Genomic DNA, 26,734 nt, shown 5'->3' with positions numbered 1-26,734 from the left:
TTGATTGATATATATATAATATATATAATATATTAAATCCATTTACTTGGAGTTGTACTCTCACTCATTGACTAACTCACTGATTCATCTACACACGACAATCAATCAAACAATCATTCTAATAATTAAAAGAGATAGATTCAAACAAATGATTTCGTTCTCTCTTTTCAATCTCGCCGCTCTCGGAGACCCTCTAGAGCTTCTTCTTTGAACCTAGCCTCTGTCTTTTTAAACATGAACAACGACTGACTGAATGAACAGAGACCATGGTCTTTCCACAGTCAGTCAAAGAGTTGTTTGTTGACCAAATCGGGTGCTCCCAGCTCCACCTCTATTCCCCTTTTTGGACATTTCTAAATTTTGTTAGAGGTCCTCCCAGTCAACAAAGTGAAATCACTATCATTCTTCACCCCAATCTCTATTCTTAATCTCTATCTATCTGTCTCACACAAAACATATTAATAATATTAGTTAGTTAGTCATACAACAACAACAACAAGAAGTGAATTGACGCACGTGCTTCATCCATCCCATTCATTACATTACTTGTTGTCACTTGTATTTGATAACATCATTCAACGTACATCGGAAATACATATGTAAGTTGAGTTACTTAGGTCGAGTGAGTGAGAGTGAGTGAGTGAGAGTGAGTGAGTTATCACACTCAATAATTATAACAACAACAAACACAAACAACAACAACAAATGAATGGTGAGTGAGTGTGAGTGAGAGATATACCTTGAAGTAAATTTCACATGCTCTCGGTCTATATCACATCACCTCACCTCACCTTACCTCAGCTTACCTCAACTCACTCATCTTCATTCAATTCACATTACAATATATCTTACTCGCACAAAGTAGCAGTGAGTGAGTGAGTGAGGAGAGACATAAAGAGACAGAGATAGACAGAGATAGAGAGAGAGACAGAGAGATAGAGAGAGAGAAAGAAGAAGACAGACATTTGCTCATTCACTAACTTGCTCATTCAATTCAAACTCAAGTATCCGTTGAGACGACAGCAACAAGAGAAAGAAAAGCATAGTCTACTACAAATAGTAGTGCTCAACTAGCTTTGAGGATACTGTTTTGATGAAGTCCAACAGCAGCACAACCTCAACTCAAGTCTTGTACACAGCAGCAACAGCAGCAGCAACATCAACAACAACAATTGCGATATAACTTCCAGGAAGAAGCAATCAATCGTACATTCAATCATACATCAATCAATCATTCATTGATTTCACATAGAGTACCAATTGTACTTTTAAAACAACATAATATCGAACAAGCAAGATATTGCGCGATGGAGTCACAATCGACGATATCACCACCTCTATCGCCGTCGCCCTGCTTCCTCTTGGGATCACCTGCACCAATGTTCACACCATCACTGCCGACGCCACCAGCTCTGTTTCTCTCCTCCTCCACAGCGGGCATCCCCGTCGCTGTTGGAGGTGGCCCGGGCAACCTAGGCAGCAGCGGAGGCGTAAGCAGCAGCAGCAACCTTGTCGATAACAGCGGTGGCGTATGTCCACCATCGCTTAGTGACCCTTCAAGCAACAGCCAGAGGAACAGCGGCAGCAGCATCAATCAGAGTCAGAGTGGCAGTAACTATGCCCCACAACAACCCCTGCTACAACAGCTACATCAACAGCAACTACAGAGACAGCGACAACGCCTTGTACAACAAAACACAAACATTAATTTAAATAATAACAATAGCACAACCGAGTCAACAACATCAACAACATCAACAACAACAACATCTTCATCATCATCGTCGATCAATGACCGTTCGAATCAAAGTGCGAGTAGGCCTCCCCTGGATTGCTCATCGACTTCTGTGCCATTGCCAAGCGACCCATCAACACCATGCTCACAGCCTATGTCGTCATCTGGCGATGAGGAGCAACTGGCGTCATCCTCGCAAACGGTGACCGTGAACATTGGCTCACCTCCATCACAACACCATCATATTCTCTATCGACATGATGATCCGACGAGCACAGAGACTGACACCACATCGACGACAACCACGTCCACGACTTCAACTACAACAACCTCTTCGACGAACACATCCCTTGTCAACAACAGCAATGCTGCTCCACTCCAACTGAATCTCAAACGCAGGAACAGTCTGAAGCGCACACATATCCAGGCGGACCTGGACCAGGTGTTTCACAATCACCAGCACAAGCAACAGCTGCAGCTCTCGGAGCATAGCCTGCCGAACCAGTTGCTGCAGCGCGAGATTCGCTGTCCGCGCCCCGGCACAAACTCGCTGCAGTCGCGCAAGTTCTACCTCAATGTCGTGCCCGACAAGACCGTGTACAACATCGAGACACCTCTGTGCACGATAAAGAAGTTTACGAGTGATGGCGAACGCCTGCTATGCTTCTCCAAGGACCTCAAGGAGATCCATCTGTATCGATTCCTTGGCGCGTCGCCCAAGTACCCTGTTGGCGTCACCAAGACCCAGCGTGCCAAGATTGACCGAACATTCAGCACCTACTTCCGTCCAATATACCAGCGTGCCATCCCACCATTCAACGAGTTCCTTTGCAAAGACTTCTCCCTAACAACAACCTGTGGCAAATATGTAAGTCTCTCAACGCGTGGGCTCACATGAGGTGCGCGCGCATTAACTAACTCTTCACTCCATCGCTAGTTCATACTTGCATCATGTGGACAATCGGCCAACAATACAACGACTCCCCTTACACTGGCCGAGGAGCAGTCGACGATTAGACAGTCGCCAGCACATTCGATCAATCTTCCAAACCCCGACGATGTGTCTTTCTATCTGGTCCGGATTGAAGATGGTCAGGTGTGTGATAGACGAACGTTCAAGAAGGACGTGATACATCTAGCCCATCACTCGGGCGTCTACCTGTACCAAGACTTCTTCATTGTGCTCAGTCTGCAGTACCAGACCATCCACATCTTCCAGATCAAAGGCTCGTCATTTGTAAATATCCGTCACATTGGGCCACACTGCAACGAAGATGATCAGTTGGAGCTCGACACGTACCAGCATATCGAACAATCATTCATATCTAGAGGAGTTGGAGCTGGAGGTGGCAAACACGCCACCTCTGATCTGTCCAAGATCACACCATTCGCCAAAGATCACACGTCGAGGCGGCACAATGTTGTAGCCCCTCCCGAACCCACGCCAGTCACAACTACGAATACGACGACTACGACGACCGCGACTACGACAGCACCAGCAGCACCAGCAGCAACAACAGCAACAACAATGACAACAACAACAAACAATCAACCAAGCAATTTATCATCACTTGATTTGTCACTGGCCAATCACTCGCTACCAATCAGCACAGTGTGTGGCATCAAACAACGATTCCTAAGCTACATGTTCAAGAAGGCGTTGATGGCCGACGAACCAAGGAAGGCACTGAGCATGTACTACTCACTGTTCCCACAGTATTGCAACCTGGTGATGTGGAAGATGCAGTCGCTGGACGCCTCACACCTGCTGATCAAGTACGGCCCCATCGACGGGCTGCTCGGCCGCCTCACCGACTACTGCAACCAGATCAGCTACTTTGTCGTCTACAATCTGCACACGACCGAGGTGATTGGCGTGTACGAGAACAGCAACAAGGAGTTTGCCAAGACGTTTGAGCAGTTCTGCGAGCACTTTAGGGCGTGCAGCTGTCCGTCCGGCCTCATCAAGTTCCGCAGCACGTGTTCCAACAACATCTACGTGCGCGAGCACCTGCTCAAGCAAAAGATGGCCGTGATCAATGCGCGCTACGGCGGCGAGACGCAGGCGGTCAAGCGCATCCTCTCGGCGCTGCCCTTCTCGCCGCAGTCCTGGAACGAGTCGCCCTACTTTGACAAGTACCTGTTCAGCTACGACGAGAAGATCATCTCGTCGACCGAGCGCCCCAAGCCGCTGGTGGACTATCCGATCAAGTTCTACTCGCGCTTCAATGGTGAGGTCAAGTTCAAGCTGAGCACGGGCGTGCAGGACAAGAACGAGCGGCAGGCCAAGAAGTACGCCAGCTACATCTTCCATCCGTACTCGCAGTTTATCATCTCGCTGCAACACAACCCGCAGACCAACAACGTGGTGGCCAACTTCCATTACAAATCCGATGATCTCGAGCGTGAAGAAGACTTTATCGACGACACCGCTGTGAAGGCTGGTGACAACACTTCCGCCTCTTCATCTTCTGCCTCGACAGTATCTTCTGCAGTTGCAGCTACCGATGGTGCACCTCTAGTATCACAAGTAGACGATGACAATAATGGAATTGTTAGTGGTGTGGATGAAGAATAAACCATCATTATGTATGTATGTATGTATGTATGTACAATAGTTGTACGCTTGGAACTTGGATGGAAGGATTGGATGAATGAAGGGATACCTTGGTGAGTCGATCGAATCGCCAAAATGGGGTACAAATTGGGACTTGTTGGCACCATCCATCCATCCTGTGCCAACAACACTGAGTTTCAAAAAATGGGTGGGCCACCAAAGTAGGAAGGACCTTGAATCCTTGCACATTGGCCCCATGATGATATCGTATTTGTTATGTTGTGTGGCTAATACATTTATGTTCATCAACATCATTGTTTGTACTGTTCTGTTAATCATTCATTCATTGTATATAGTTTGTATATATATATTTATATTTATATTTATTGTACATGTGATACTTCATCATCATTATCATCTTCATCATTATTAACTTAATTTCAACAACAAACATTAGCGCGCATCTAGAACATTGTTGTTGTCCACCCCATCTAAAGATCGTTTCTCAACTGACCATCAATCCCATCGAACACACACACACACACATACATAACCGTGTAATAACACCCCCTACTTCATCTTCTTATAACTCACTCACCTCTAGTTGTGTGTCCCAACAACATCACATACCGATCATATTTATACATATACATATTCATATTCATTCATATACATAAGTCAGTCAAGTTCATTTCATTCTTCAACTTGCTTGAAGTTAGTAGCATCAAGCAAACAAGATATTGTGAACGACATATATAGATACAGAGATACAGAGATACAGAGACATGTCGTCAATATTCGATGAACATCGATTGGATATAATGCAGGGTCTTAAAGCAGCAAAGCCTTTGACCAGCATGTTGTCACAACAAGGAATGAATGTTCCATTGTCAGCTGCTGCAGGTTTTGAACTTGTTGATGATTCAATAGTGCCCTCCACATCGACTACATTGACAACAACATTGACAGATACACAGCCACCATTCATATATGCACTGCCTAATGAAGTGCTAGAAGTTGTCATGAAGAACTTTGAATCAAGTGATATCTGCTCCAACATATCACCAATCTCACGGCACTTTCATCAACTGGCCAAGAGCAAGTCCCTTTGGCAACATCTATGTATAAAGGACTTTCGAATCAGCAAGAGTATGTTCAGAGTTGGACGTTAACAAAGTCAGTCTCATGCGTTCGCTAACATCCATCCCCATCAATCAATCAATCAATCAATCAAACAGACATCAATAATATATTAAGAGACTCTGTTGATTGGCGAAGAGAGTATATTGGAATGTATAGGACATTGAGTGAGATGTGCTTCACGCCTTTGTATTTGAGCGATGAGTCGTCTCTCAAGTATGTGCATACAAAGAAGATAACGATCAACAACTTTGATATACAATACGATGACAGATTGGATAGATTACAACAGGCTAGATTGCATAGCCATCCCTATGCCAATCGTTACGCGCCCATCACCATACTCAACACGCGCAGGTCCAAGCCTGACTCCACCCTCTTCATCCAGTCGCGCAAAAAGGTTGCGCCACTACCCTACGGCAACTTCAACTATGCCTACTTTGAGATCACCCTCATCGCAGCTGGTGTCGACCAGTAAGTACAGTCTCGCGCGACACTGAATGATCATGATGAATCACTCACTCAATCAATCAATCAAACAAACGAACAGGAATGTATTTATAGGCTACTCTACATCTTGTGAGACGAATGATAAGAAGCAGGTGTTGAAGAGTGCAGTCAGCTATCATGGAGGCGACGGTGGCATGTACCCCAACCCAGTGATGGGCAAGGAGATCAGCGATCCATGGGAGTGTAATGATACGGCAGGCTGTGGAATCGACTTTATCAACAAGCATATCTTCTTCACAAAGAATGGCGTGCTGATTGGCAAGACGACGCCATCGCTCAGCATCAACAGACTGTACGCCACGATCGGCACCATATCCTACGGCGACAAGTTCAGCATCAACTTTGGCAATCGCCCGTTCGAGTTTGATCTGGTGCAGCACCAGAAGGAGGCGCGCTCGCCCCTCAAGTACCCGCTGTACTCGATGGCCACGACAATGTGCGAGCGCTACCTGTGCGAGTTCTTTGATGACGTGCACTCCAAGTACCTCGACGAGGAGATGAACAAGATCACGACGCCCGTCAACAAGGAGATCGCCTACCTCTCCAACTTTGACGAGTACCCCAACACGGACCGCATCATGAAGAACAAGATACACAAGTACTGCCATCAGATTGGCCAGCAGATCAATGGCGGCTTCACAATATCACCAGAGGACCAGACCAACATTGCTGAGCTGAGGCGCGGCCTGGCCTGGTACTGGGTGGCCACCAAGCAGCACCACCTCTTGCTTCACTTTGTGCGCTCCTCAATGCAGTCGACAGACATTGACCTGAAGTACTCACCGACGATCGAGCTGGTGCCCATGCCTGGCGATGACATCACTTTCCTCGAGGAACTGGCCAAGCGACGCATGGCCAAGGAGATTGGCGTCTTGTTGCAGTCCAACCTCGATGTGGCTCATCCATTTGTCACGTCGGTGATTCGTCACGCCGCCGCCTCTGTGCAGCGCTTCGAGCAGAATATTGTGGAGGAGCAACGCGCCATCTACGTCGAGTTTGAGCAGATGTTGCAGGCGGCCGAGCAAACTGATCAGCGCATGTTCCTTGCGCTCTCACTTTCAATCATCATTCAGACCAAGGAGATCATCAAGAACAATCGTGCGAGGAAGGAGCGTCGAATCAAGTTCATGCGCAAGGAGAAGGACATGAAGCGACAAGAGATGGAGCATCTTAACAACATTGGTGTCAACTTGGAGAGTCTTCTCGAGTGCAACATGGAGATCAGTTCATTCGTAGTACCTCCAGGCGGCGAACAGGCCTCCCAACCTCATGCCGCACCCGAGATTGTGGTGATGGAGAACAATGGTGGCAATGGAGGAAGCAGCAGCATTGGCGGCAGCAACAGCAGTAACAACAGCATCAATGTTAATGAGCTACAAAATGACCTAATCAACAACAATGGTAACAGTATATTGGAGGAACTTGAGAACTTTGAAATGACCGAATATCAAAAGTCGAGGAACAGACTACATTACTTGGAGCGTTGTTTGGGGACATTGAAACAGGAGATCAGAGTGCTATCGGAGCCCATGTCAGAGGCTGCGATCGATATCATTGTGTGGACATATTTGCGACTGTCACTCAACATCAAGACCAACCAGGACATTGTCATCTCGAAAAAGTCCGTCGTCGAGACACTCATGGCCGAGCACAACAAGATTGAGAACGAAATCAAGAAGCTGGAGAACGAGATCAAGAAGCTCGAGGTCATTCGTCTCGAGCGCGCCACACGCAGGAACTCGCAGTTGTCCTTTGTCGACAGCATACTCACGGCAAACAATCAACCCGACTCATTGATGGCGTCGTCGTCCAATGGCGGAGACATCTCCATCAACATCCACGACGAGGCCGCCAGCAGCAGCAGTAGCAGTAGCAGCAGCGGCAGCAGTGTACATACAGGATCGCCAGGCTCATCGATACAAGAGATCTCAGTGGACAGCTCCTCGGAGGATGTTCTGTCACCATTGTGGATCAACAAGAGGAAGAACCGATTACTCCCCAACAGACGTTCGGTGGTTGCTGCCACTGTGATAATCTTTAGCTTTGTCGTTATCCTCCTGATCATCCTCCTGTCTGTCCTACTAAGCGAACGATAAGGTTGTTGGTTGGGAAGGCAAGAGTTAAAGATTGGCGATTATAATAATAAACCTAAGGTTGTTTGATCACTGTTGTTGTTTGGACACACAACAGTGATCGTGTATAGTATATAATCCTGATTGATTGATAGAATTATGACAATTAGTCATCTCCAACTCAATTACCAAAGCGATAACTTTGTTTATTTTCTGCCCACTGATCAATCAATCAAACACAAGCTCAGTCTCAGATACATGCACATCAATGATGATGAGTAATGGCCTCTTGCTCAACGTCATACCAAGTACCAACAACAGCAACAACAACAATAATGTAGATGATGATGGTCAAGTGTTGAAATGGAGGATGTCTATGTTAGATGGCTTGGAGAGCGCTCTAAAGTCATCACTCTTTGGGAACAACAACAACAACTCCCTCACAAACGAACTGAAGCTCACACTGTACAATACATTGATGTCACTGGCTGATGTCGTTGCGCCTGATGTGCGCCAGACAAAGATGAAGAAGTTATTCTGGTCAAACTTCCGCATGGCTCTCTCAAGCAGACGCCACAGACACGATCAATCATCAGACCGACACAAGAATGACGTCGCCACCAATGCTGCAGACGACTTTATCAAACAGGTGCTAGTATATCTCAGCGAACGATTCCCAAAGGAGATGGCTAGACTACTTGTGCGCAATCGCTTCGATCAAGACTGTCAGTGGATCATTGACTTCTTTCAAGCAAGTGAGCAGCGAGTCAATCTCTGGTTCCAACACTTTCACTACGATGGCAAGAACAAGTATGGTGCATTGGCATTGGAGCGATACATGTTTGCTAATCGTGACAAAGTATGGCATCGATTGGTGTGGCGCAAAAGTCCCGTCCCTCCACCAGTGGCAGCACAAAAGCGAGAGATGTTGCTTCAACTCGATGTTCAGGCAACAATGAAGAACTTCCTCAATGATCGTCGCTTCTGGCAAGATTATGGCAGGGAGGCAATGATGGATGGCTCATTCCTAGTGGTCGACGCGATGTTCTTTGTCGAAGATCTATACGACCTGCTCTTGGAGGGCAGAGATCGCTCAATTGAAGATCAGATCGACGATGCACTTGGTGTACTATTCGAGAGCAGCGATGTCCCATTCACAGTTCTCAAGCTCATGACATCAAGCGACTTATTGGATTACTGTCAAGGACTCATTCGACAACGAGCCATTGACTCATACACTCTAAAGCTTCCATCTCGCAATCTGGACATGAGTACACATTTGTTAAGCTGTCTGGTAATATCTTGCAATTGGGATTCATTGGAACATCTGTTGTTGTACAACTCAATCACATTGACCAATATCAACAAGTTAATGAATCGTCTGTTCATGAAGCAGGATGATGATGATGAGGGAACAGTACAACACGGCGCATTCGACAAGCTTGAGAAGTCATGTAATCAGTGGATGGATGAATTGAACTCATTGCTCAAGACAGATACAGCAGAGTCAGAGTCACTTCTCAGACAATCATACTTGACAATCAAGAACAACTCAGTATCCAATAGTACCAAAGCATCCATTCGATTCATCCTATTGGAGTCATTCCAATACTATTTCATTCTAAAGAGGATAATACCTACATTGTCTTTGGATCAATTGGAGACCTTCTTCAAGCAACACTCAATACTATATAGCTCACACAAATCGGATGATGATGACATAGATACATCAGTGGCAGCCACATCAGAACTCGATCTGGAAATTAACCAACCGATAATATCAGATGATGAGGATCAGGATGATGACCAATCATTGTCATCAAAGAAGAGAAAGAAGGAGAAAAGAAGAGCTAAGAAGCAAAAGAGGTTGAAATACTTCAACCAAACTCAAGAGGTTGTTGCTCTGGATGGATTGGAAACATCATCAGGGTTCAACCCAAACAATATTCAGTGGATGTTTCCATCATTGTCCACAACCATACGCTTCAGTCCCAATGACATTCCACATCTAGTATATCAGATCAAACTACAGGATATGATGCTGGACTGTTTGAAGAGTAACACAAGACTCTAATCATTGATTAAACACCACTACATCAAAAATTAATAAATATATAAATTAGCTGTTTCACCAACAAAGTTTACCAGGTTTGGTAACAGCGAGGTGAGGCGAGGGATGGATGGAATGGTATGATTCCATGGACATGCTGGATACTAATACTTCATCCAATATCTCGATATTGTTGGATGATTCTCGACAGCTAGTCTCAGATGCCTATCCAAATCAGCTCTGTCGACTTTCCAGACATTCTTTGGTATACAAAGCTGGCGCAATGTTGTGTTCTTGTTGAGTGTCACTGATATTACGACCGGACAGACGCAGTGTCCTGACGTTGGGGCAATGCTCAAGCACAAAATGACCGAATTGGATGCCTTAGTCCACCAGACGCAGATGACTAACATTGCCAAACGATTGCAATATCTCCTCTCTGGTGCAAGCAGGCGGACTATCGTCATGACACACCAAGGGCTCTTCGACGTCATAGGCAAGTCGAGCGTACTCCAACTTTTTATCGATCTTTAGGAGCTTGGACATATTGGACAGGTTCAGACGCTTGATATGGGATTGAGAGGACTGCAGGACGAACTTGAGGAGCTGTGTGTTGTTCCTCAGGGGGCGAGTCCGGGGCAGACTGAGCGATGTTAGAGAGGGCGTGCTAATCAGGTACTCAACGAGATTCAGGTTGAAGTCCGATGAGTCTTCGTCGAGCTGGCTATAACCAAACTTGAGATGGAGACAGAGGTGCGTCAACCCAGCGATCGCGTGCAGTCCCTCAAAGAAATTTGTATCTTCAATGATCGATACGCTGCAGCCATCGATCATACCACTGTCTTCGTTGTCAATGATCTCCAATGAGGTGATGTGGGTGAAAGACTTGGTGGGCAAGGCTCAAGAAGCTCTCGCCAGAACCTGATGGGAAGGGGATCAACGTGAGATGCCTTAGACTGGGAAAGTTGGTCTGGGTTATGGAGGCCAGGGCCTCGTAGGGTGAGTCCAGGTCCATGTTGAACTCAAACTCCAGACTCTCCAAACGATCGAGCTTGTTGGTGAACTGTGGCGCACTGACCTTGACGCCTCCGACCCAAGACCTAACATTGATGCCTAGATCCAGAAGTAGTGCCAGAGTCTCTTGTGTGATCATCTGATACTTGTCTCCCATCTTTGAGCCGTTACTTGGGAGCTTCATGTCGACCGTGTCGATAAGTGACCAAATCGAGAAGTCTGAGCAACGCGGTTGAAGGTGTAGACGCCTCAGATGCTGGGCAAGAAGATTGACCCACTGTATCGCGTTCGTGGCATGGCTGTCCATTCGTGCGGTGAAGCATTTGTTTAGAGTCTTCACTGCAGTGAAGTACTTCCAAGAGACGAGTGAAGTAGATAGTATCCATTGGTAGTTTGCTGTGTAACTCCAGTGATTTTGTCTGCCTGATCGACCTGGTGCGTTGTTAACGCGAATGAACACCCCACGATAGGAGTCAGCAGCCAAGTACTTAACAATTCTCTGTATTACAAATATGTTGTCCATTGAATTGGGATGTTAGTTTGTTGAAACAAATGATGAAAGGGAACCAGAACAAGCAGAAGCTGATGAGGATGATTCAGGACAACCGGACGATGATGACAAATAATAAGAAGCGCAGCGAGGTGACAGGAGTGTATCAGTGGATCACTGGTAAGACTATGTCTGTACTGTGTAGTCCAATCGATACTCACCAACTCATTGTGTTCCAATTTGTGAAACCAATGAATCACTCTGGGCCGAGCTGGAGATACATGACCTTGACGGGTTTAAAAGTAAAGCAGCCACATCTAGTTTATCAGATCAAACTACAGGATATGATGCTGGACTGTTTTAAAAGTAACACAAGACTCTGATCATTGATTAAACAACATTGTTATATGATTGATTATTTATATATATCGATTGGTTCACACTATTTATTGTTGTCGCGATCGAATAAGTCGTCAATTCTCCAATGGGTTGGAGTCGGATGCCAAGAGGAACACGTTCTTTGGTAGAGGACCAATGTCATTGGTGTTTCTCCTGATCAACTTTGAGAATGAAGTTGACTCGCACTGTTCGTTGACCTTTCTGATCTCTGGCAGCTCATACCAGAACCTATCTCCCTTTCTCGTTCGGACAAACTGGTCAAGGATCAGGTGGTAGAAGGTCTGTCCGACGGCTGCCTTGTACATGTGGTCCTCAGCAAGACCACCGACGTAGGCGTCCACCAACTCGATGTCTCCATGGTAGGCGAATCTCAAACGTTCCTGGACCTCAATATCTGATGAGATATCGGCCCATGTGTTGACGGCTGGCAGGCCCATGTATCGGCGCATTTGGTTGTATGATGGCATTCCGTGATCACGGTTGCGCATCAAGTTCCTCGAACCGAGGTCCATTCCTCCCTGACCAGGCTTGCCAAACAAGAAGTTGCGGAGCTCAGAGATAATGTAGATATCGACATTGGCCTCTTGCTTGTAGATGAGACCACGGACAACATTCTCAATTCCATTGTCCAGGGCTGTTGGGTTGAAGTAGGCGTCACGAATGGACAGGGGCTTTCCAAAGCTGCCGTCGCGGTTGACCATCTCAATGTTGGGACCAACCTCGCTGTGTCCAAATCTGAATGCAGCAGTGGTGAACTCGGTGGACACAGAGACATCGGTGTTCTCATCGTATCCAGTGTATTGAGGGAACTCTCCAAGGATGGTGGTCAAGTACTCCTCGTATGATATCTTCTGGACCTGCTCAATGATGCAGCTTCTGGTCTGTTGGAAGATTGCTTCGTCGTCCCATTGAGGATTGAGTCTGCCGAACTTGTCTGCCAATCTATTGTGCTCTCTAAGCAGCACGACATGGATTGAAGTGAGGCCTGGGTTCTCATTTCCACGTCTCTCTCCAACACTGAACAGTTGATCGGTTGGGTATCTCCTGGCATCATTATCGATTGTGACTCCACTGATACCTCTTGGTGGCATGTCTCCATTTGGACCATGGTCGACAATCATCTTGCCCTTGTCAAACTAAAGTGAATGATATTGTGATGTTAGTATTGCTCAATGTATGTGTTACTGGTCCGGTCGATTCGGGAATGTATACATACTGATCTCAACAAGTCGGCAGTATCTTTGGTAGTACCATAGACAGGGTTGGCATCAATGTATGATGACATTGTGTTGATTTGTTCGTAGCAGAATCCATCTGATTGGCGAGTAGACGTAGTCTTGGTGCATGAAACCTTGGTGAATCCAGTTCGGAAGTATGGCATGGTCATGTTGCCAGTGCATCTTGGATCAAAGTATGCATCACACTTGGGCACTGGAATTGGCATTGGATAGTTTGGATCAGGCTTTGAGAATGCCATGTTGTGAATCAAGAACTGACAGATCATTGAATAAGGGAATAGGAATATTGTTAGACGATGATCATGATTGATAGATTGATTGAATGAATGAGATTGTTATACATTACCTGACCCCACATGTTACCCATGTCTGTGATCTTCTCGGCTGACACTATTTGATATGGTTGGTCCATGACGACGTTACTGATCTCTCTAACAGGTGGCAATGTAGAGTTTAGAAATACACCTGGATTGAATTGTAGTGATGGGAACAATCTCATAAGTGTTGTATTTGGTGTTCCCTGCATTGGATTCAATAGATTATTGTTGTATCCATTGTATGTTCTCCATTCTAATTAATTGATTGAGCGAGTAATTAAATTAATAGTTTGTTGGATATGATTGATTGATTGATTGATTGAATGAATGATTGGATACATACCAGTAGCATGTATACATAGCACCAAACCTATGCAATAAATATATATCAAAGTTCTGGAAGATGTAGTCATAACTTCATTTATATGTCTCGATTAACTCTGTATTGATTGCAATCCAGTAGTGATAAAGTAGTAAGATAGTAGTAGTTAGTACACAGTCTCTACTTCTTCAGACAATACAGTCTGGATATTATTATTATTATTCCAAAGTGATTCGATGTCAATTCAAATCAATAATATATTGTATCATTCTATAGGACACTGATGGTCAGTGTCAACAATTGACCATCATAAGCAGCCGTCTTTGTGATCACAGACGCCCATCTATTGATCCAATCATATATCTAACACACGGAATATCGTGGTGTATGCACCACTTACTCTCTCTATCAATCACACACATCCACAAACGTCGTCATCATCCTTATTACGATCTATCTATCAATCATTCATTCATTCATTCACTCTTTCATTCTTTCAATCATTCGATCGAAACATAAGCATATATATTAAATAGTGACTTACATTTCTTGTCTTGTTGATAATTATTTCTCTGTAGTATACCTGTCCTTCTATCTTCATAAAGTATAATAATAATATTAATAATATAATGTTGTTCGACAATACTCTTAACTTGTTCTCTGTCAATGTCAGAATATCTGTGAATAATAATAAATGTTAATTGTTGTTGGATGGACTTAAGTGTTATACATCCACGGGTGGACATGTACCTTGGGTCAAGCAAGTCTCTGGAAGGAAGGATGAGGCTGAGACAGTGTCCTCTGGGCAAACAAACAACAACCCTGCTGCCACATACTTAATGATTATTTCCATATCAGCCCATTGAGATAGATATACAACAAACACAACTTTGTGTCTATGTTATTATACATGTAATAAATGTCTATATAAGTATATAATTATGTTTATCTGTATCCAATTGTGTGTTTGTGTGTGAATGTGGTGTGGGTTTGTGTTGTATTCGTCAGAGATAATGTAGTTGAAGTAATAGTAGTAGCGAGTATGGTTGAGGTGTATCAAACACATCACATCTGGATGGGTAGTGAAGTTGAAGTTGAAGTTGAAGTTGGACATCCATCTGAATTGAATGAGTGAGTGGGGGTAAACAATGAATGAATGAATGTAGGATGGGTTCTTTACTTATATGTATATGTATATGTATGTTCAATCTGTATCTGTATACCTGTACAACAACATAATTATTACAATAACTACATAGATATATATATATATATATATACAAATAATAATCATAATAATAATATATATGGATAAAATATATACATTGGGCCAACATCACACAATGGTTCGCCATGGTGATTCCAAGTTGTTCGCCACACACTGAAGTAGGTAAGACACAACCATCATCATCATCCATGCACAAGTGTCATTGCCATTGTCCCATTGTCAGTGTATGTGTATTTGTCATTGCCATAGCCATTGTCATTGCCAGTTTCATTACATTGTAGAGTGCTTGTGATGATCCATCAATTGCGGTTTGTCGTTGTTGTTGTGGTTGTTGTCTCGCGTCTGTCTACATTGTCTCGATCTCTTTGTACACTTCTTGATCTGCTTCTACTTGGACTGTTGCTCCTTCTTTTTGATATTTCCTTTCCTCCTCTATCTCTATCTCTTGGATCGTCGTACTTCCTTGGACTTCTACTCCTACTTATACTCCTACTTCTTCTGTTGTCATTTGTCTTGTTTGTCCTTGTTGGTGAACTTGGACTCCTACTCCTGCTTGAGCTTGTGCTTCTCTTGTCTTTTCTATCTTTCTTGTGATGATGTTTCTTTGATTTCTTCCTATCTCTCTTGCTTTCCTTTCTTCTACCTCTACTCTCACTTCTGCTTGTACTTGTACTTCTGCTTGCACTTCTCTCCTTTCTCTTTCTATCTCTATCTCTGCTCCTACTTCTACTCCTACTTCTACCCCTATCATCTTTCTCCCTCCTCTTCTTCTCTTTCTTCTCCTTCTTCTCTCTCCTCTTCCTCTTCAACTCCTTCCTCTCTTTCTTCTCTCTCTTCTTTTCTTTCTTCCTTTCCTTTCTATCCTTCTTATCCTTCTTATCTTTATCCTTTGATGACTTGGTCACTGCATTATCATCATCACTAAAGTCATCGTCATCACTACTGTCCTCTGATGATGTACTTGATATCTCATCAAGATCGTCGCCATTATTGAGCAATCCAGCTGCGCCGCCAGACGATGAAGTTGTCTTTTGAGTACTGTAATTGACGAGATTGGTGCACATGTATGTAAGATGGCCGACCTGTCCACACTTCTTGCATGATCCTCTAGTGACCGCTTGGTTGTCCGCTGCTCCAGTCAGTCTGGCAATAGCCATCAGACCCTTATAGTTATCCGTGACCTCTAGTGAGGGACCATGAAGGTTAGGGTCCTTTGGAGGTGGTTCATTCCTTCCACCACCTCCTCCTCCTCCTCTTGGGCCATCATCCATTGATGTCCATATATCATGTTGTTTAAGTAACGAACTACTATACAGTCTATTATTAGGTGGTGGTCTAGGCATCCTATATACTTATATCTATATATCTATATCTATATCTCTATATGTATATTATCTGTTTCAAACAATGTAATTCAATTCATTCATTACTTTTCGTGAGTTGGATGATGCAAAAACGATGTTGATGAAGTTGATGAAATTGGATGCGACACAACACACAACAATATGTGTCGTCTGTTTATTCATGGTTCTCATGCAACCAGGTCTGGATATACTTGAGGGACTCGTGTCTGATCTCCTCAAGGTTGTTTGGTGATGCACAACCGCCTGGACACTCACGGAGGTCAACACAATGACCACAGTTAAGACAGTCGACAACAAGCAATGGCTCAGATGGATACAGTTGGCGAGTAATTGATGCACGTGACCATGGATCCTGGCTACCATTGGTGACTAATAGTAATAGTATGAGTTAGATATCAATCAATTAATCAATCAATCATTAAAGGGTAATAAGGGATTGTTCCAATTAATACATACAAACGATGTTGGTACCAGCAGTTTGGTTACCTCCATAGTAGTCGTTGGTAGCTTGAGTGTTTGGCCAGAGTGGTGCGCCAAAGACGTTGGCACAGTGAGTACGATGATAGGTCATGTTGACCATCTGAGATCTGATTGATCCAGTTGCTGGCGCATTCTGGAAGTAACCAAACTCAGTGCATGTCTGGAACCACCACTGTCTATCAGCCTTGTTGATATCATGTGTAGTGTTCTGTTGCCATTGAGTACTAAGTATGTGTAGTGTGGCGCGCGAGTAAGTACAAGTGTTTACAAGACACGATCAATCATACATACGCATATTCAGCAGGTGTTCCGAGAGTTGTACCCCAGAGATTGAGGGTGTAGTTGGAGTAGGTGACGAGGATGTCGCCACCGTACTTCATGGTGTCGATGAGTGGGTTGCAGAGTTGGTCGTGGAAACCGTATTGGATACCCTCGGCCATTGAGTCGGCAAGCCAGTAGAAGAAGTCACCATCGTCGGTGAGCATCTCTGCTTGGAACAACTGCTTGACGGTGGTGGCGTTGCCGCCAAACACCTGCTGCTCAGTCTCAAAGGTGACCATTCGCAGGGCGTCGGCACACTCTTGGCCGGCGGCAAAGGCGACCCACTCGTCAAAGGCGGTGAAGTCGAGGATGGCGTTGACGACTCCCGATGATGCAATGCTGCCAATTGACACATGTGGGTACTTGACGCGGAACCAGGCGGACAATGCACCCGAGTAGCTGCCACCGATCGTGATGATCTGCTTAGCGTGTGGAGTCTGTGCCTTAAAGTCGAGCACAAAGATGGCGAGGTCGTTGAGGGCCTGACGCGATGACAGGTAGCGCAGGTTGTCGGTGGACAGCGTCTGGAAGGGCGACGAGTCTCCATAGTAGCGATGCTCCAGTGTGACGATCATAGCGCCGATCTCCTTGGCGTAGACGACGGTGCCGTCGGTGGGTGAGTTGGGTGGCTGTGACACGGGGCCCTCGCCGTTGATGTAAAGGATGATTGGGCCACCCTTCTTATAATCGTAGTATGCGTCGTTGACGTAGTAGCGCTGGAGGAAGGTGCGGTTGTCCTCAGCATCAAAGTGGTTCAATGTCTGGTTGAACCAGAGGTAGTTCCACTTGACTGCAGAATCTGTTTGTTGTTGCTGCTCCTGAGTGTTGTAAAGGTGTGATCTGTAAGGTCTAGCATGTGCGATTGAGGCGACAACCGTCACCAACACCAACACACTGATCAATCCTCTAGATGTCATCATCTTTGTTTGATGTGTATATATATAATATGTGTTATAACAAAGTGGAATGAATGAATGAAAGTGTTTGAGTGGGCTCATTCAGAACATTGTTCTGTCCCATCACATCAAAGTAGGACCACGAACGTGAGTTGGGTGGGGTCACATTGATTGATTGATTTGGGTTTCAGTGGGATTCGTTGGATGTGGGGCATGATATATGATCAATCACTCAATGTCAATCAATCAATCATTCAATAAAGTTAATAATAACATCAACTTATTAATATAAGTTTCACTAACATAACCTAATATTCCATCATCCCCGATATATATTTGATCAACGATATTGGAACTATTCCAATGAATCAATCAATAACTACATTAATGACAATTCCACATATTCTATTACTCTTCCCTAGTCTGGATAAATACCGAGTTTATTGATTTAAGTCATGGGGAATGTATCAGAATGATTCCTTGAATGTGTATGTTGTTTAAAAGGTGCATGACGTGTCTCCACTTGTTGATGGATCGGATTAGGTTGCATGACACCAAAAGTTTTTGAGAGTTTTTGGCCCCGTAGTTATTGCGGGACAGGCCATTGAGATGTAAGTTGGATCGGACTTGTGTCACCCACGATCAACAAGTTAATCGTCATGATCCAAGCCAAAAATACGACAGTGTTTATCGTTTGACCGATACGATGTGCCTCATCGCATAGTGCACCAAGACAGAACACAATGTTGGTCCATCTACCTTCCCGTTTCGACTGCTATGGAACTCTATTTATCAGTCCACAGTGTGTTCGTTCAATCAACCAATCATTCATTCAATCAATCAATCAAATAACTTGATTACTTACATATACTTATACATACATAACATATATAAACATGAATTACAAATCAATCTTTGTAATTGTCTTTGTGGCCATTGTTGCCATTGTTGATGCCGCCACACCAAGATGTGGTTTGGGCACTTTGGACTTTAGCCAACTTAAAAAGTATGTCGTCTCTGTCCATGGTTCTTGAACCAATGTCCCACTCATACTTACTGTTAACATACTTATATTAAAACAGACCAGTTGACGAGGGATATACTGCTATCAATCCAATGACTTGGAGAATCATCACCGTGAACATTTGTGATAGAAGTGCAGTGTGCCATGACTACCCATCTGGCGACAACAACACTGTTGCCTGCTATTCAAACTCCATGACACCTTCCGACAAGTCAGCATTTGCTCAACTCGATGGCTTTGTATTCACTCGTATGTACATCATCATCATTCATTCATTCATTCATTCTTGCAATCGATCGATCGACTAACCATACTTCACAGAGTCTGAGTCTGTCATTCTAAGCTACTATGGCACAGGTAACTATAACTCACAGACTAGTGTCGGTCCAGCTATTGGTATCCCGGGTGGCCCAATGGGCCCAGGTGGTCCAATGGGTGTGCCAACAATTGGCATACCAACATCTGTTATTCCAACAACAACTATGCCAGCTATTGGCACCACGACTGAGAAAGACACGACCACCACCTCTTCCTCGACCACCGATGCAGCTGATACCACTGCTGGCAGCGGTACCACGATTGGTGGCCCAAACATGAGATACAGACCCAAGATGGACATGTCCTCGACCAGTTCAACGCCACTATCCAAATTGATGCTCCTTGGTGCCGACCCATTGGTCATCACTGCCAACATCAGTATCGAGTGTAGCGATGCCTCCACTTCCTTTACCTACTCCGGCTCAACGGGTCCCACCATGTTGTTTAGGTTGCTCACCCCACACGCTTGCAACTTCCAAGAGAACCCATTGGTCAATGGCTACTCCTATGACATGGCCAATGGCCAGCTGACCCTGACCGGTGTCAACTTCACCGTCACCCAGGCCAACGACTCGACCATCCTCAACGATACCCACGTCCTCGTTGACAACGAGCCATGCGCCCTGATTAGCGGCAATGATACCTACCTCGTCTGCACCGTGGCCAACAAACTGACCGTACCAGGCATCCACAGTCTCAATGTCAAGAGTCTTTACACCAACTATTACAATGCCACCCAGTTGAACCTCATCGGCCCAACTACCACCTCATCCACATCCACTTCCACCTCGACTACATCAGGTGGTACAAGCTCGACCACTGGCACCACCTCGACCACTGCTCCAGGAACTACCTCATCCACTACATCCACCAGCACTACTTCGACTACTGCTCCAGGTACTACAACAACCACATCGACCACCTCATCTCCAACAACCACCACATCATCTACGACCATCTCCTCAACCACAACAGATCACCCAAGCACTGCCAGTGATGTTAGCCCATCAAAGATCCTCGCCCTCATGTTGGCCACCTTGATCATGTTGTCAATGTTGTAGGCCTAATATATAATAAATACTTGGCATTCTATTTATTCAAATAATCAATCAATCAATCACATGAATGTCTTACTCCTGGCATGTGAGATCGACGTTAAAGTCAAGGATGTAGTCTGGACCCTCGACCTCGACACCACCACGAATGACGCTGTACTGCAACCAGACGGCCATGCCATAGTTCATGTTCTTGCCATTGGCGCCGTATCCCAACTGCATTGGCATCATCATGTCGCCGACAAACTTGATGGTGGTCTCGCCAGAGATACACTGCGAGTTGTGAGTGTCGATGTCGTAGTAGATGTAGGTGCCTGGATCGACCCAGCCCTGTGGGAAGTAGACGTGGTAGTCGAGCTCAAGCTTCATCGATCTGAAGTAGTCTCTGTTGGGGTGGAACAGGAGGCTGCATGTGAGCAGGGGTGAGTCGTGACTGACTGGGGACAGGGTGCCTGTGAGGAGCATGTCGCCATTGGACTCCAGATGCAGGTTGCCTGACTTGTTGACAAAGTCGAATGATTGGAAGCCACCAAATGGTGTCAAATCGGTCGAGGAGACGTAGGCAGACTGGCCGCCAGTTGGGCCCATGGCAGCTGTTGCAGCGTAGTCGCCCGAAGGACAGTCAGAACAGGTGAGGTCGACGTTGATGTCGGCGACGTTTGGTGAGGTGTAGCGTGTTCCATTCTTGACAAACTCGAATGAGAACCAGCTGGACATGCCCAAGTTGAGGTTCTTGCCGTTGGCACCCTTTCCAACCTGCAGTGGCATGCCCATGTGTGGGGTCAGGATGATATCCCAGCCCTCGAGTTCAAGATCCTTGCCAACAAGACGTGAAGCGGCAGTGTCGATCACAAAGTACTTCCATGAGCATGGGTCGATTGGACCGGCGGGGACGTAGGCGTTGGCCTGCAACTCGAGCTTGGGGTTGGCACATGTTGTGCATTGGAATGGACGGAAGACCAGCTTGGCCTCAATGTATGGGGCACGGGCGCCTGTCGATGGAACCATTGTGCCAGTCACAATCAGAGTGTTCTTGTCAACGACGGTCATCACACCATAGTTGTTATAAAAATCGTACTTTGTAATTCCACCTGGTACCTTCTCATCGGCAAAGGCCAAAGCATGTCCCTCAAGTCCTGGTCCAGGTCCATAAACTGGATCCAATCCAGCTGATGTCACATCTAGAATTGATTGATTGATTGGGTGAGTGAGTGAGTGGGATTGGGATTATTCCATTTCCAGGTACTATTGATCAAACATACTGTATACATGACAGGAAAAGTCGAAACATTGACTGGCATAGATGGTGCCAATGAAGCATGATAGTAATAATAAATATTGAAGTTTGATCATTGTTTGGTCGATGGTCCAAATTGGAATATATCTAATCTTAGATATATTATTCTGGAAATTATAAAATAAATATGAAAAGTTGACAATGACAATATGGATATTTATATTAGTGGGTATATTGTATGTTGTAGGTTGTACAGATTAGATTCAATTCAATAACCAGGTCCATATTAATCCAATCCAGTGCATTCCAATAGTCCATCGAACACTATGTCTCGATGAGGAAATGACCACAGGTCAGACAATGCCCTAATATTAATAACATGAACATTCAAATATTTAACAAATGTGATAAGTGATACATCATAATACCATTTCATATATCTCAGATGAAGTGTGATGTTCATCATATATCTGAATTGAGATATAATCAATGTGAGTGTGTGTGTGTGGGTGTGATCGATGGTGTGTGTGAGTGAAGGGGTATCGTGTAGTGTCGTGTCCAAGTCGGCGGAATGCAATGACATTTATTGGCAACAATGCTCAATGCAATGAAATGTGTGTGTGTTCGTCTAACAATCGAGTGGGGGAGGCACACTGACACACTGATGTGATTATGGTGATGTCGTGTCGTGTAGTGTCATGTCTTGTCGTTGAGTTGGATATCCAACACACTATATCTCTGTTCTATCTATCTATCTAATTACTATATCTTTATAACATTATGTTCTATTCGTTGTATTGATTATCAAATGTTAATCGCCATCTATATTGATTGATTGATTGATTGATTGGTTCATAAATGGAAACAATGTATTAGTATTGGTGTGTTTGTTGTGGACTTGGTGATATGGTCGAATGGGTCAGGCGGACCAACAACTATCAACCCCGCCGACTCCATCACCTATCATCAATCATATGGATAAATCACACTTAGGTACCGTCTATTATGTAATGTGATTGGAACTTGATTAGTATATGTTCGTGTCCATATCCATCCATCCATCCATCGATCAATCAATCAATCATACAACTTACCACTTGTGAAACATTGGGTCAACAACTCTAGAGCTGCTGTGTGATTACTGTTATGTTGGTTGATGACATATCCAGGTCGAGTTGGTTAGTAACAGTATCAGTGATGGATGCATGATGATGACCAATTACATACTATCTCTGTGTGCGAACGATTGTATTGCTGTTTCCACCATTTGATGATGGACTGGTAGTTGCCGCTGCAGTTGTAGTAGTAGGAGTAGTTTGACCCAGAAATGACGTCTTGAAACATGTTGATGCTGATGATATATTATTACTACTGTTGTTGTTATATGATGCTAGTGATGATGATGGTGATGATGATTTGAATGTAGTTGACATTGAAATTGCTGATGGTGATGATGCAATTCGCAGAGTTGACACTCTGATTGTAGTTTGTTTATTCAGGCATTTGCCTCCGCTTCTAATTAATGACTTAAACATCCTGTGTATATATTTGTTTATGTTTGTATATGTATGATTGATCAAAGACGAAGACGTCATTCATGTGAAAGCAACGCGTTGCAATGCATTGGTCTCGTTTGTCGAGTCCAAAAAAAAAATGAAGGGGGGAGTGTACATCAAAAAAAAAAGGAGTGAGGCCAGAGGTCCATTCACTACTTGTTTGATCTGAAGAGGCCTAGCAGTGATCGCCTGAGACTGACTCCCTTCTTTGATTGACCAGACGTGTCGATAGCTTCATAACGAATAAAGTATAGATGGTCAACTAATTCATCAACATAGATTACAGGCTTGGGCTGGACTTGCCGCTTGAACACCATCAGTGCGTTGCCATTCGAGTCCAGTCGGCGACACATTGATCGGACGGTGGACGGCGGAGTTTGATACATGTGGATGTATGTCTCGACATTGGGCAGGTGCTCCATCGCATTCTTAAAGTTGATCACGTCTGTTTGGCGATCGATTTTGCTCGCGTCAAACTCCAAACCCAGCACCAGAGTCTTTAGTCGAGCCAGCCCATTCAACGCGTGAAGCTCCAGTGGCTTGTGATGTACGGCTATTGGATACAATAGACGGACGGTATGAACACGAGCAGTGGCCGGCACACACATCAGGTATCGAGCCTGGTGCGAGAATGGGAAGGAGAGAGTGGTGATGCTTGCTGGCAGCACCACGTCTGATGTCAGCTGATGGTAGTTGGGTCCGACCTTCAGCTCGACCAGAGTCGTGGGTAGCGAGCGCAGTGGTTGATTGAATGTGTAGCCAAAGCTAAGCGAGGTGAGGAATGGAGGCAGAGAGCCTGGCCAGATGGGCTGGTTGAACAGGAAACCAAAGGAAAGGGATCTGAGCGATGTGGGCAATGTGCCAGGCATGACCACCTGATTGAATACAGTGCCAAGGGTTAGGTCGGTGAGTGAGGGAGGTAGTGAACCCGGTGGTATTGTTCGGTTAAAGTGAGGTCCAAGGTGAAGCTTGAGAAGTGAGTTTGGCAAGTTATCAATCTCATTCGAGCTTTGTGACAGTGTATCGATGTTGTTGTTTGAGTTGGACAATGTTGATTTGATGACTGGAGTGTTTGTAATGTTGGCAATGTTCTTGTTTCTTCGTGTCCAAGTGAGTTGAGTATTGATCAAAGTGAAGCATGGCCAAGTGATCAAAGTCTTGTGTAATTGTGTGCATGTGATGCTTAGGCAGACCACATCCAACTCATCCAATTCCTCATATATCAAACGAAGTACTACCACTGGTAGTGATTGCATCTTTATAATTATAACAATGATTAATAAAACATTAATGTCTGATAGATCTTGAAATTTGTGTTTCCAACTTTTTGATTTGATTGACCAATCATACAATCATTCAAATGATATTAAGATGAAGTCATAATAGATATTAAGAACCAGTTGATCAATAACCTCGACATTATACCAATACAATGTCAATGGACTCCCAAATCAAAGAACCACAAACTGTTTAGTTAAGATCATATCATTCTTTGGGAAAGTGAGTACTTGGAGTCATGTCTAACATCAGCAAACCAAGTAGTCATCGGTGGACGAAGAGGAAGTAAGTATTGCTTACAACCAATTATCTCGAGAGTTCACAATTACTTGTCAACATGTGATGTTATATTGTGTTATTCAAGTAACACCTGCACTAATCCCAATTCGTATTCAGAGTTGTCTGGATCTTTCTCGGCATTACATTACATTCTATTTATAAAGTAGAGTAAAGATCTTCTCTCTCTCTCGCTCCCGCTGTGGGTTTGGTCAGCCGAATGACGAAAGAAAGATCTAATTGGTGGTTCGATCGTAACACGCTATTGACATACTTATAGGTTAGTACTGTTTGAACTAGACTTGGAATTGTCAGTGGCCATAGCACATGATACCTGGGAGAGATGCCCAACACTTGTGTTTGAAGTAGTCTGAGATGTTGCTGTTGTTGTTGGGGCCTCGCAACAGTGTAGCTCGATTACTTTTTCAATCACCCGCTGTTGTGTGTGTTGTTGTGGACCTTGAAGCCGAAACAATCAAACAGGGGTTCGGAATGTTTACAACAGGCCGCAATGCACACTTAATACGTGTAACGAGTAAATTAATGTCGTGGTAGCTCGGCATAATTATTTGTTAATGGGCAACATTATCCACTCTCATCTTGATTTTTATTCTATTTTATTCAATTAACTATCATCTGTTTGATTGTTTGGTTTGGTTGATTGATAGAGTGAATGTGTCGCGCTAGTGGAAGGGACTTGACTGGCTGATGGACTTGTAAGGATTGATTATAAATTAATATTCAATTAGTATACTTACAACTATCATTCTATCTTCTCAATTCTATGTATGTATATTTATCAAACCCCATCGGAACCTCTCCATTCTCAAGCCCTACTTTGCCACCTATGTCCTTCCAAATTGAATAACCCTCTTTATTCGATTGGAACACCCTTGAGTTGGCACTCTCCATACATCCTTCCTATCTATCACTCACATATTAACGATCATTCAATGCTGCCTCTACCTTAATAATCCATAAATTCTTTACTAATAATAATAATAATTACAAATATATTCTTTTAAAATTATAGATAAATATTAAAATACAATGAGATCAATTATTGCTATTATCATTATGTTGGCCGTCTGCGCTTCAGCCGTCCAGGTTCACGAGAGAGTCCAAACCCTTGGAAAGGGACCATCCCCAGCCGAGTTTGGTGACTTCATGGTTGGTTTCTGCGAGGGTATGGAGATTGCCATGAACGGCAATGTCAGTACCTGTGTCGCCGAGTCTGATGCCGCCTGGGAGGACTTTGCCAACGGTTTCCACCTCATTGGCAAGGGATTCGATCATCTCTCCGCCAGAGACTTCACCAAGGGAATGGAGTGTAAGTATTTCCCATCAATCAATCATACAAATGGATACTAATCAATCAATCAATGATATAGTGGTTGGTAATGGTTTGGCCGAGATTCCACCCGTCTTTGATGAGTGCGGAATCACTCAGTTCCTCGCTGATATCATTAGTGTCTCGAAGGAGTTGTCTTCTGGTGCTGAGGGCGTCATTGAGGTTGTCGTCAAGGAGACCTTGAACATCTTCCATCACGGTGATGACATCTCTGAGGACTGGAAGAACATGGTCAAGGAGTGGAAGAAGGAGAACTACAACCAATCTGGTGTTAGCCTTGGACTCCTTGTTGGAATTATCATGAACTAAGCTAAGCTCAACCATGTAGTTGTTGTTACTTATTCATTCATATAATAAATATACTCTGTTGTTATACATACATGGTATCATTCAATCAATCAATGTTATATCTTATGGGAGAAGTAGTAGTTTATTGATTCTTAGGATGATGGATGGAGGTCATACATGGTCTTACAATGTTTGAAGTTTACAATGAGGTGGAAACG

General features: G+C 44.3%; 12 protein-coding genes across 12 annotated transcripts; 5 read left to right on the top strand and 7 right to left on the bottom strand.

The window, feature by feature from the left end:
• Positions 1-1,307: 1,307 nt before the first annotated feature.
• On the top strand, positions 1,308-4,313 carry SAMD00019534_044180 (hypothetical protein; the record flags this gene model as incomplete). The annotated part of the gene is made up of 2 exons (XM_012899908.1): positions 1,308-2,603; positions 2,673-4,313. The coding sequence occupies 2 exons, from the start codon at positions 1,308-1,310 to the stop codon at positions 4,311-4,313; spliced, it is 2,937 nt and encodes a 978-aa protein (XP_012755362.1).
• A 764-nt stretch (positions 4,314-5,077) lies between these two features.
• SAMD00019534_044170 (hypothetical protein) lies at positions 5,078-8,038 on the top strand (the record flags this gene model as incomplete). The annotated part of the gene is made up of 4 exons (XM_012899907.1): positions 5,078-5,441; positions 5,531-5,648; positions 5,706-5,906; positions 5,983-8,038. 4 exons carry the CDS (start codon positions 5,078-5,080, stop codon positions 8,036-8,038), a joined length of 2,739 nt encoding a protein of 912 aa, XP_012755361.1.
• A 250-nt stretch (positions 8,039-8,288) lies between these two features.
• Positions 8,289-10,208, top strand: SAMD00019534_044160 (hypothetical protein; the record flags this gene model as incomplete). The annotated part of the gene is made up of 2 exons (XM_012899906.1): positions 8,289-10,071; positions 10,138-10,208. The coding sequence occupies 2 exons, from the start codon at positions 8,289-8,291 to the stop codon at positions 10,206-10,208; spliced, it is 1,854 nt and encodes a 617-aa protein (XP_012755360.1).
• A 240-nt stretch (positions 10,209-10,448) lies between these two features.
• SAMD00019534_044150 (hypothetical protein) lies at positions 10,449-10,898 on the bottom strand (the record flags this gene model as incomplete). The annotated part of the gene is made up of 1 exon (XM_012899905.1): positions 10,449-10,898. One exon carries the CDS (start codon positions 10,896-10,898, stop codon positions 10,449-10,451), a length of 450 nt encoding a protein of 149 aa, XP_012755359.1.
• A 16-nt stretch (positions 10,899-10,914) lies between these two features.
• SAMD00019534_044140 (hypothetical protein) lies at positions 10,915-11,385 on the bottom strand (the record flags this gene model as incomplete). The annotated part of the gene is made up of 1 exon (XM_012899904.1): positions 10,915-11,385. One exon carries the CDS (start codon positions 11,383-11,385, stop codon positions 10,915-10,917), a length of 471 nt encoding a protein of 156 aa, XP_012755358.1.
• Positions 11,386-12,041: 656 nt separating this feature from the next.
• Positions 12,042-13,704, bottom strand: SAMD00019534_044130 (hypothetical protein; the record flags this gene model as incomplete). The annotated part of the gene is made up of 3 exons (XM_012899903.1): positions 12,042-13,103; positions 13,184-13,459; positions 13,552-13,704. The coding sequence occupies 3 exons, from the start codon at positions 13,702-13,704 to the stop codon at positions 12,042-12,044; spliced, it is 1,491 nt and encodes a 496-aa protein (XP_012755357.1).
• A 1,911-nt stretch (positions 13,705-15,615) lies between these two features.
• On the bottom strand, positions 15,616-16,343 carry SAMD00019534_044120 (hypothetical protein; the record flags this gene model as incomplete). Its single annotated transcript, XM_012899902.1, has 2 exons — positions 15,616-15,641; positions 15,809-16,343. The coding sequence occupies 2 exons, from the start codon at positions 16,341-16,343 to the stop codon at positions 15,616-15,618; spliced, it is 561 nt and encodes a 186-aa protein (XP_012755356.1).
• A 247-nt stretch (positions 16,344-16,590) lies between these two features.
• On the bottom strand, positions 16,591-18,154 carry SAMD00019534_044110 (hypothetical protein; the record flags this gene model as incomplete). The annotated part of the gene is made up of 3 exons (XM_012899901.1): positions 16,591-16,805; positions 16,893-17,140; positions 17,208-18,154. 3 exons carry the CDS (start codon positions 18,152-18,154, stop codon positions 16,591-16,593), a joined length of 1,410 nt encoding a protein of 469 aa, XP_012755355.1.
• Positions 18,155-19,029: 875 nt separating this feature from the next.
• SAMD00019534_044100 (hypothetical protein) lies at positions 19,030-20,536 on the top strand (the record flags this gene model as incomplete). The annotated part of the gene is made up of 3 exons (XM_012899900.1): positions 19,030-19,139; positions 19,216-19,406; positions 19,479-20,536. The coding sequence occupies 3 exons, from the start codon at positions 19,030-19,032 to the stop codon at positions 20,534-20,536; spliced, it is 1,359 nt and encodes a 452-aa protein (XP_012755354.1).
• Positions 20,537-20,605: 69 nt separating this feature from the next.
• SAMD00019534_044090 (hypothetical protein) lies at positions 20,606-21,883 on the bottom strand (the record flags this gene model as incomplete). Its single annotated transcript, XM_012899899.1, has 2 exons — positions 20,606-21,711; positions 21,793-21,883. The coding sequence occupies 2 exons, from the start codon at positions 21,881-21,883 to the stop codon at positions 20,606-20,608; spliced, it is 1,197 nt and encodes a 398-aa protein (XP_012755353.1).
• Positions 21,884-23,475: 1,592 nt separating this feature from the next.
• SAMD00019534_044080 (hypothetical protein) lies at positions 23,476-24,579 on the bottom strand (the record flags this gene model as incomplete). The annotated part of the gene is made up of 1 exon (XM_012899898.1): positions 23,476-24,579. The coding sequence occupies one exon, from the start codon at positions 24,577-24,579 to the stop codon at positions 23,476-23,478; it is 1,104 nt and encodes a 367-aa protein (XP_012755352.1).
• Positions 24,580-25,924: 1,345 nt separating this feature from the next.
• Positions 25,925-26,531, top strand: SAMD00019534_044070 (hypothetical protein; the record flags this gene model as incomplete). The annotated part of the gene is made up of 2 exons (XM_012899897.1): positions 25,925-26,207; positions 26,269-26,531. Coding segments are annotated over 2 exons (546 nt in total), but the record flags the coding sequence as incomplete, so codon positions are not given.
• Between the last annotated feature and the right edge of the window lie 203 nt (positions 26,532-26,734).

The sequence above is a fragment of the Acytostelium subglobosum genome, assembly GCF_000787575.1.
Source record: "Acytostelium subglobosum LB1 DNA, scaffold: scaffold8, whole genome shotgun sequence".
NCBI lineage: Eukaryota > Evosea > Eumycetozoa > Acytosteliales > Acytosteliaceae > Acytostelium > Acytostelium subglobosum.
Note: the sequence above shows the minus strand (reverse complement) of the source record. Positions and strands in the feature narration are given on the sequence as shown.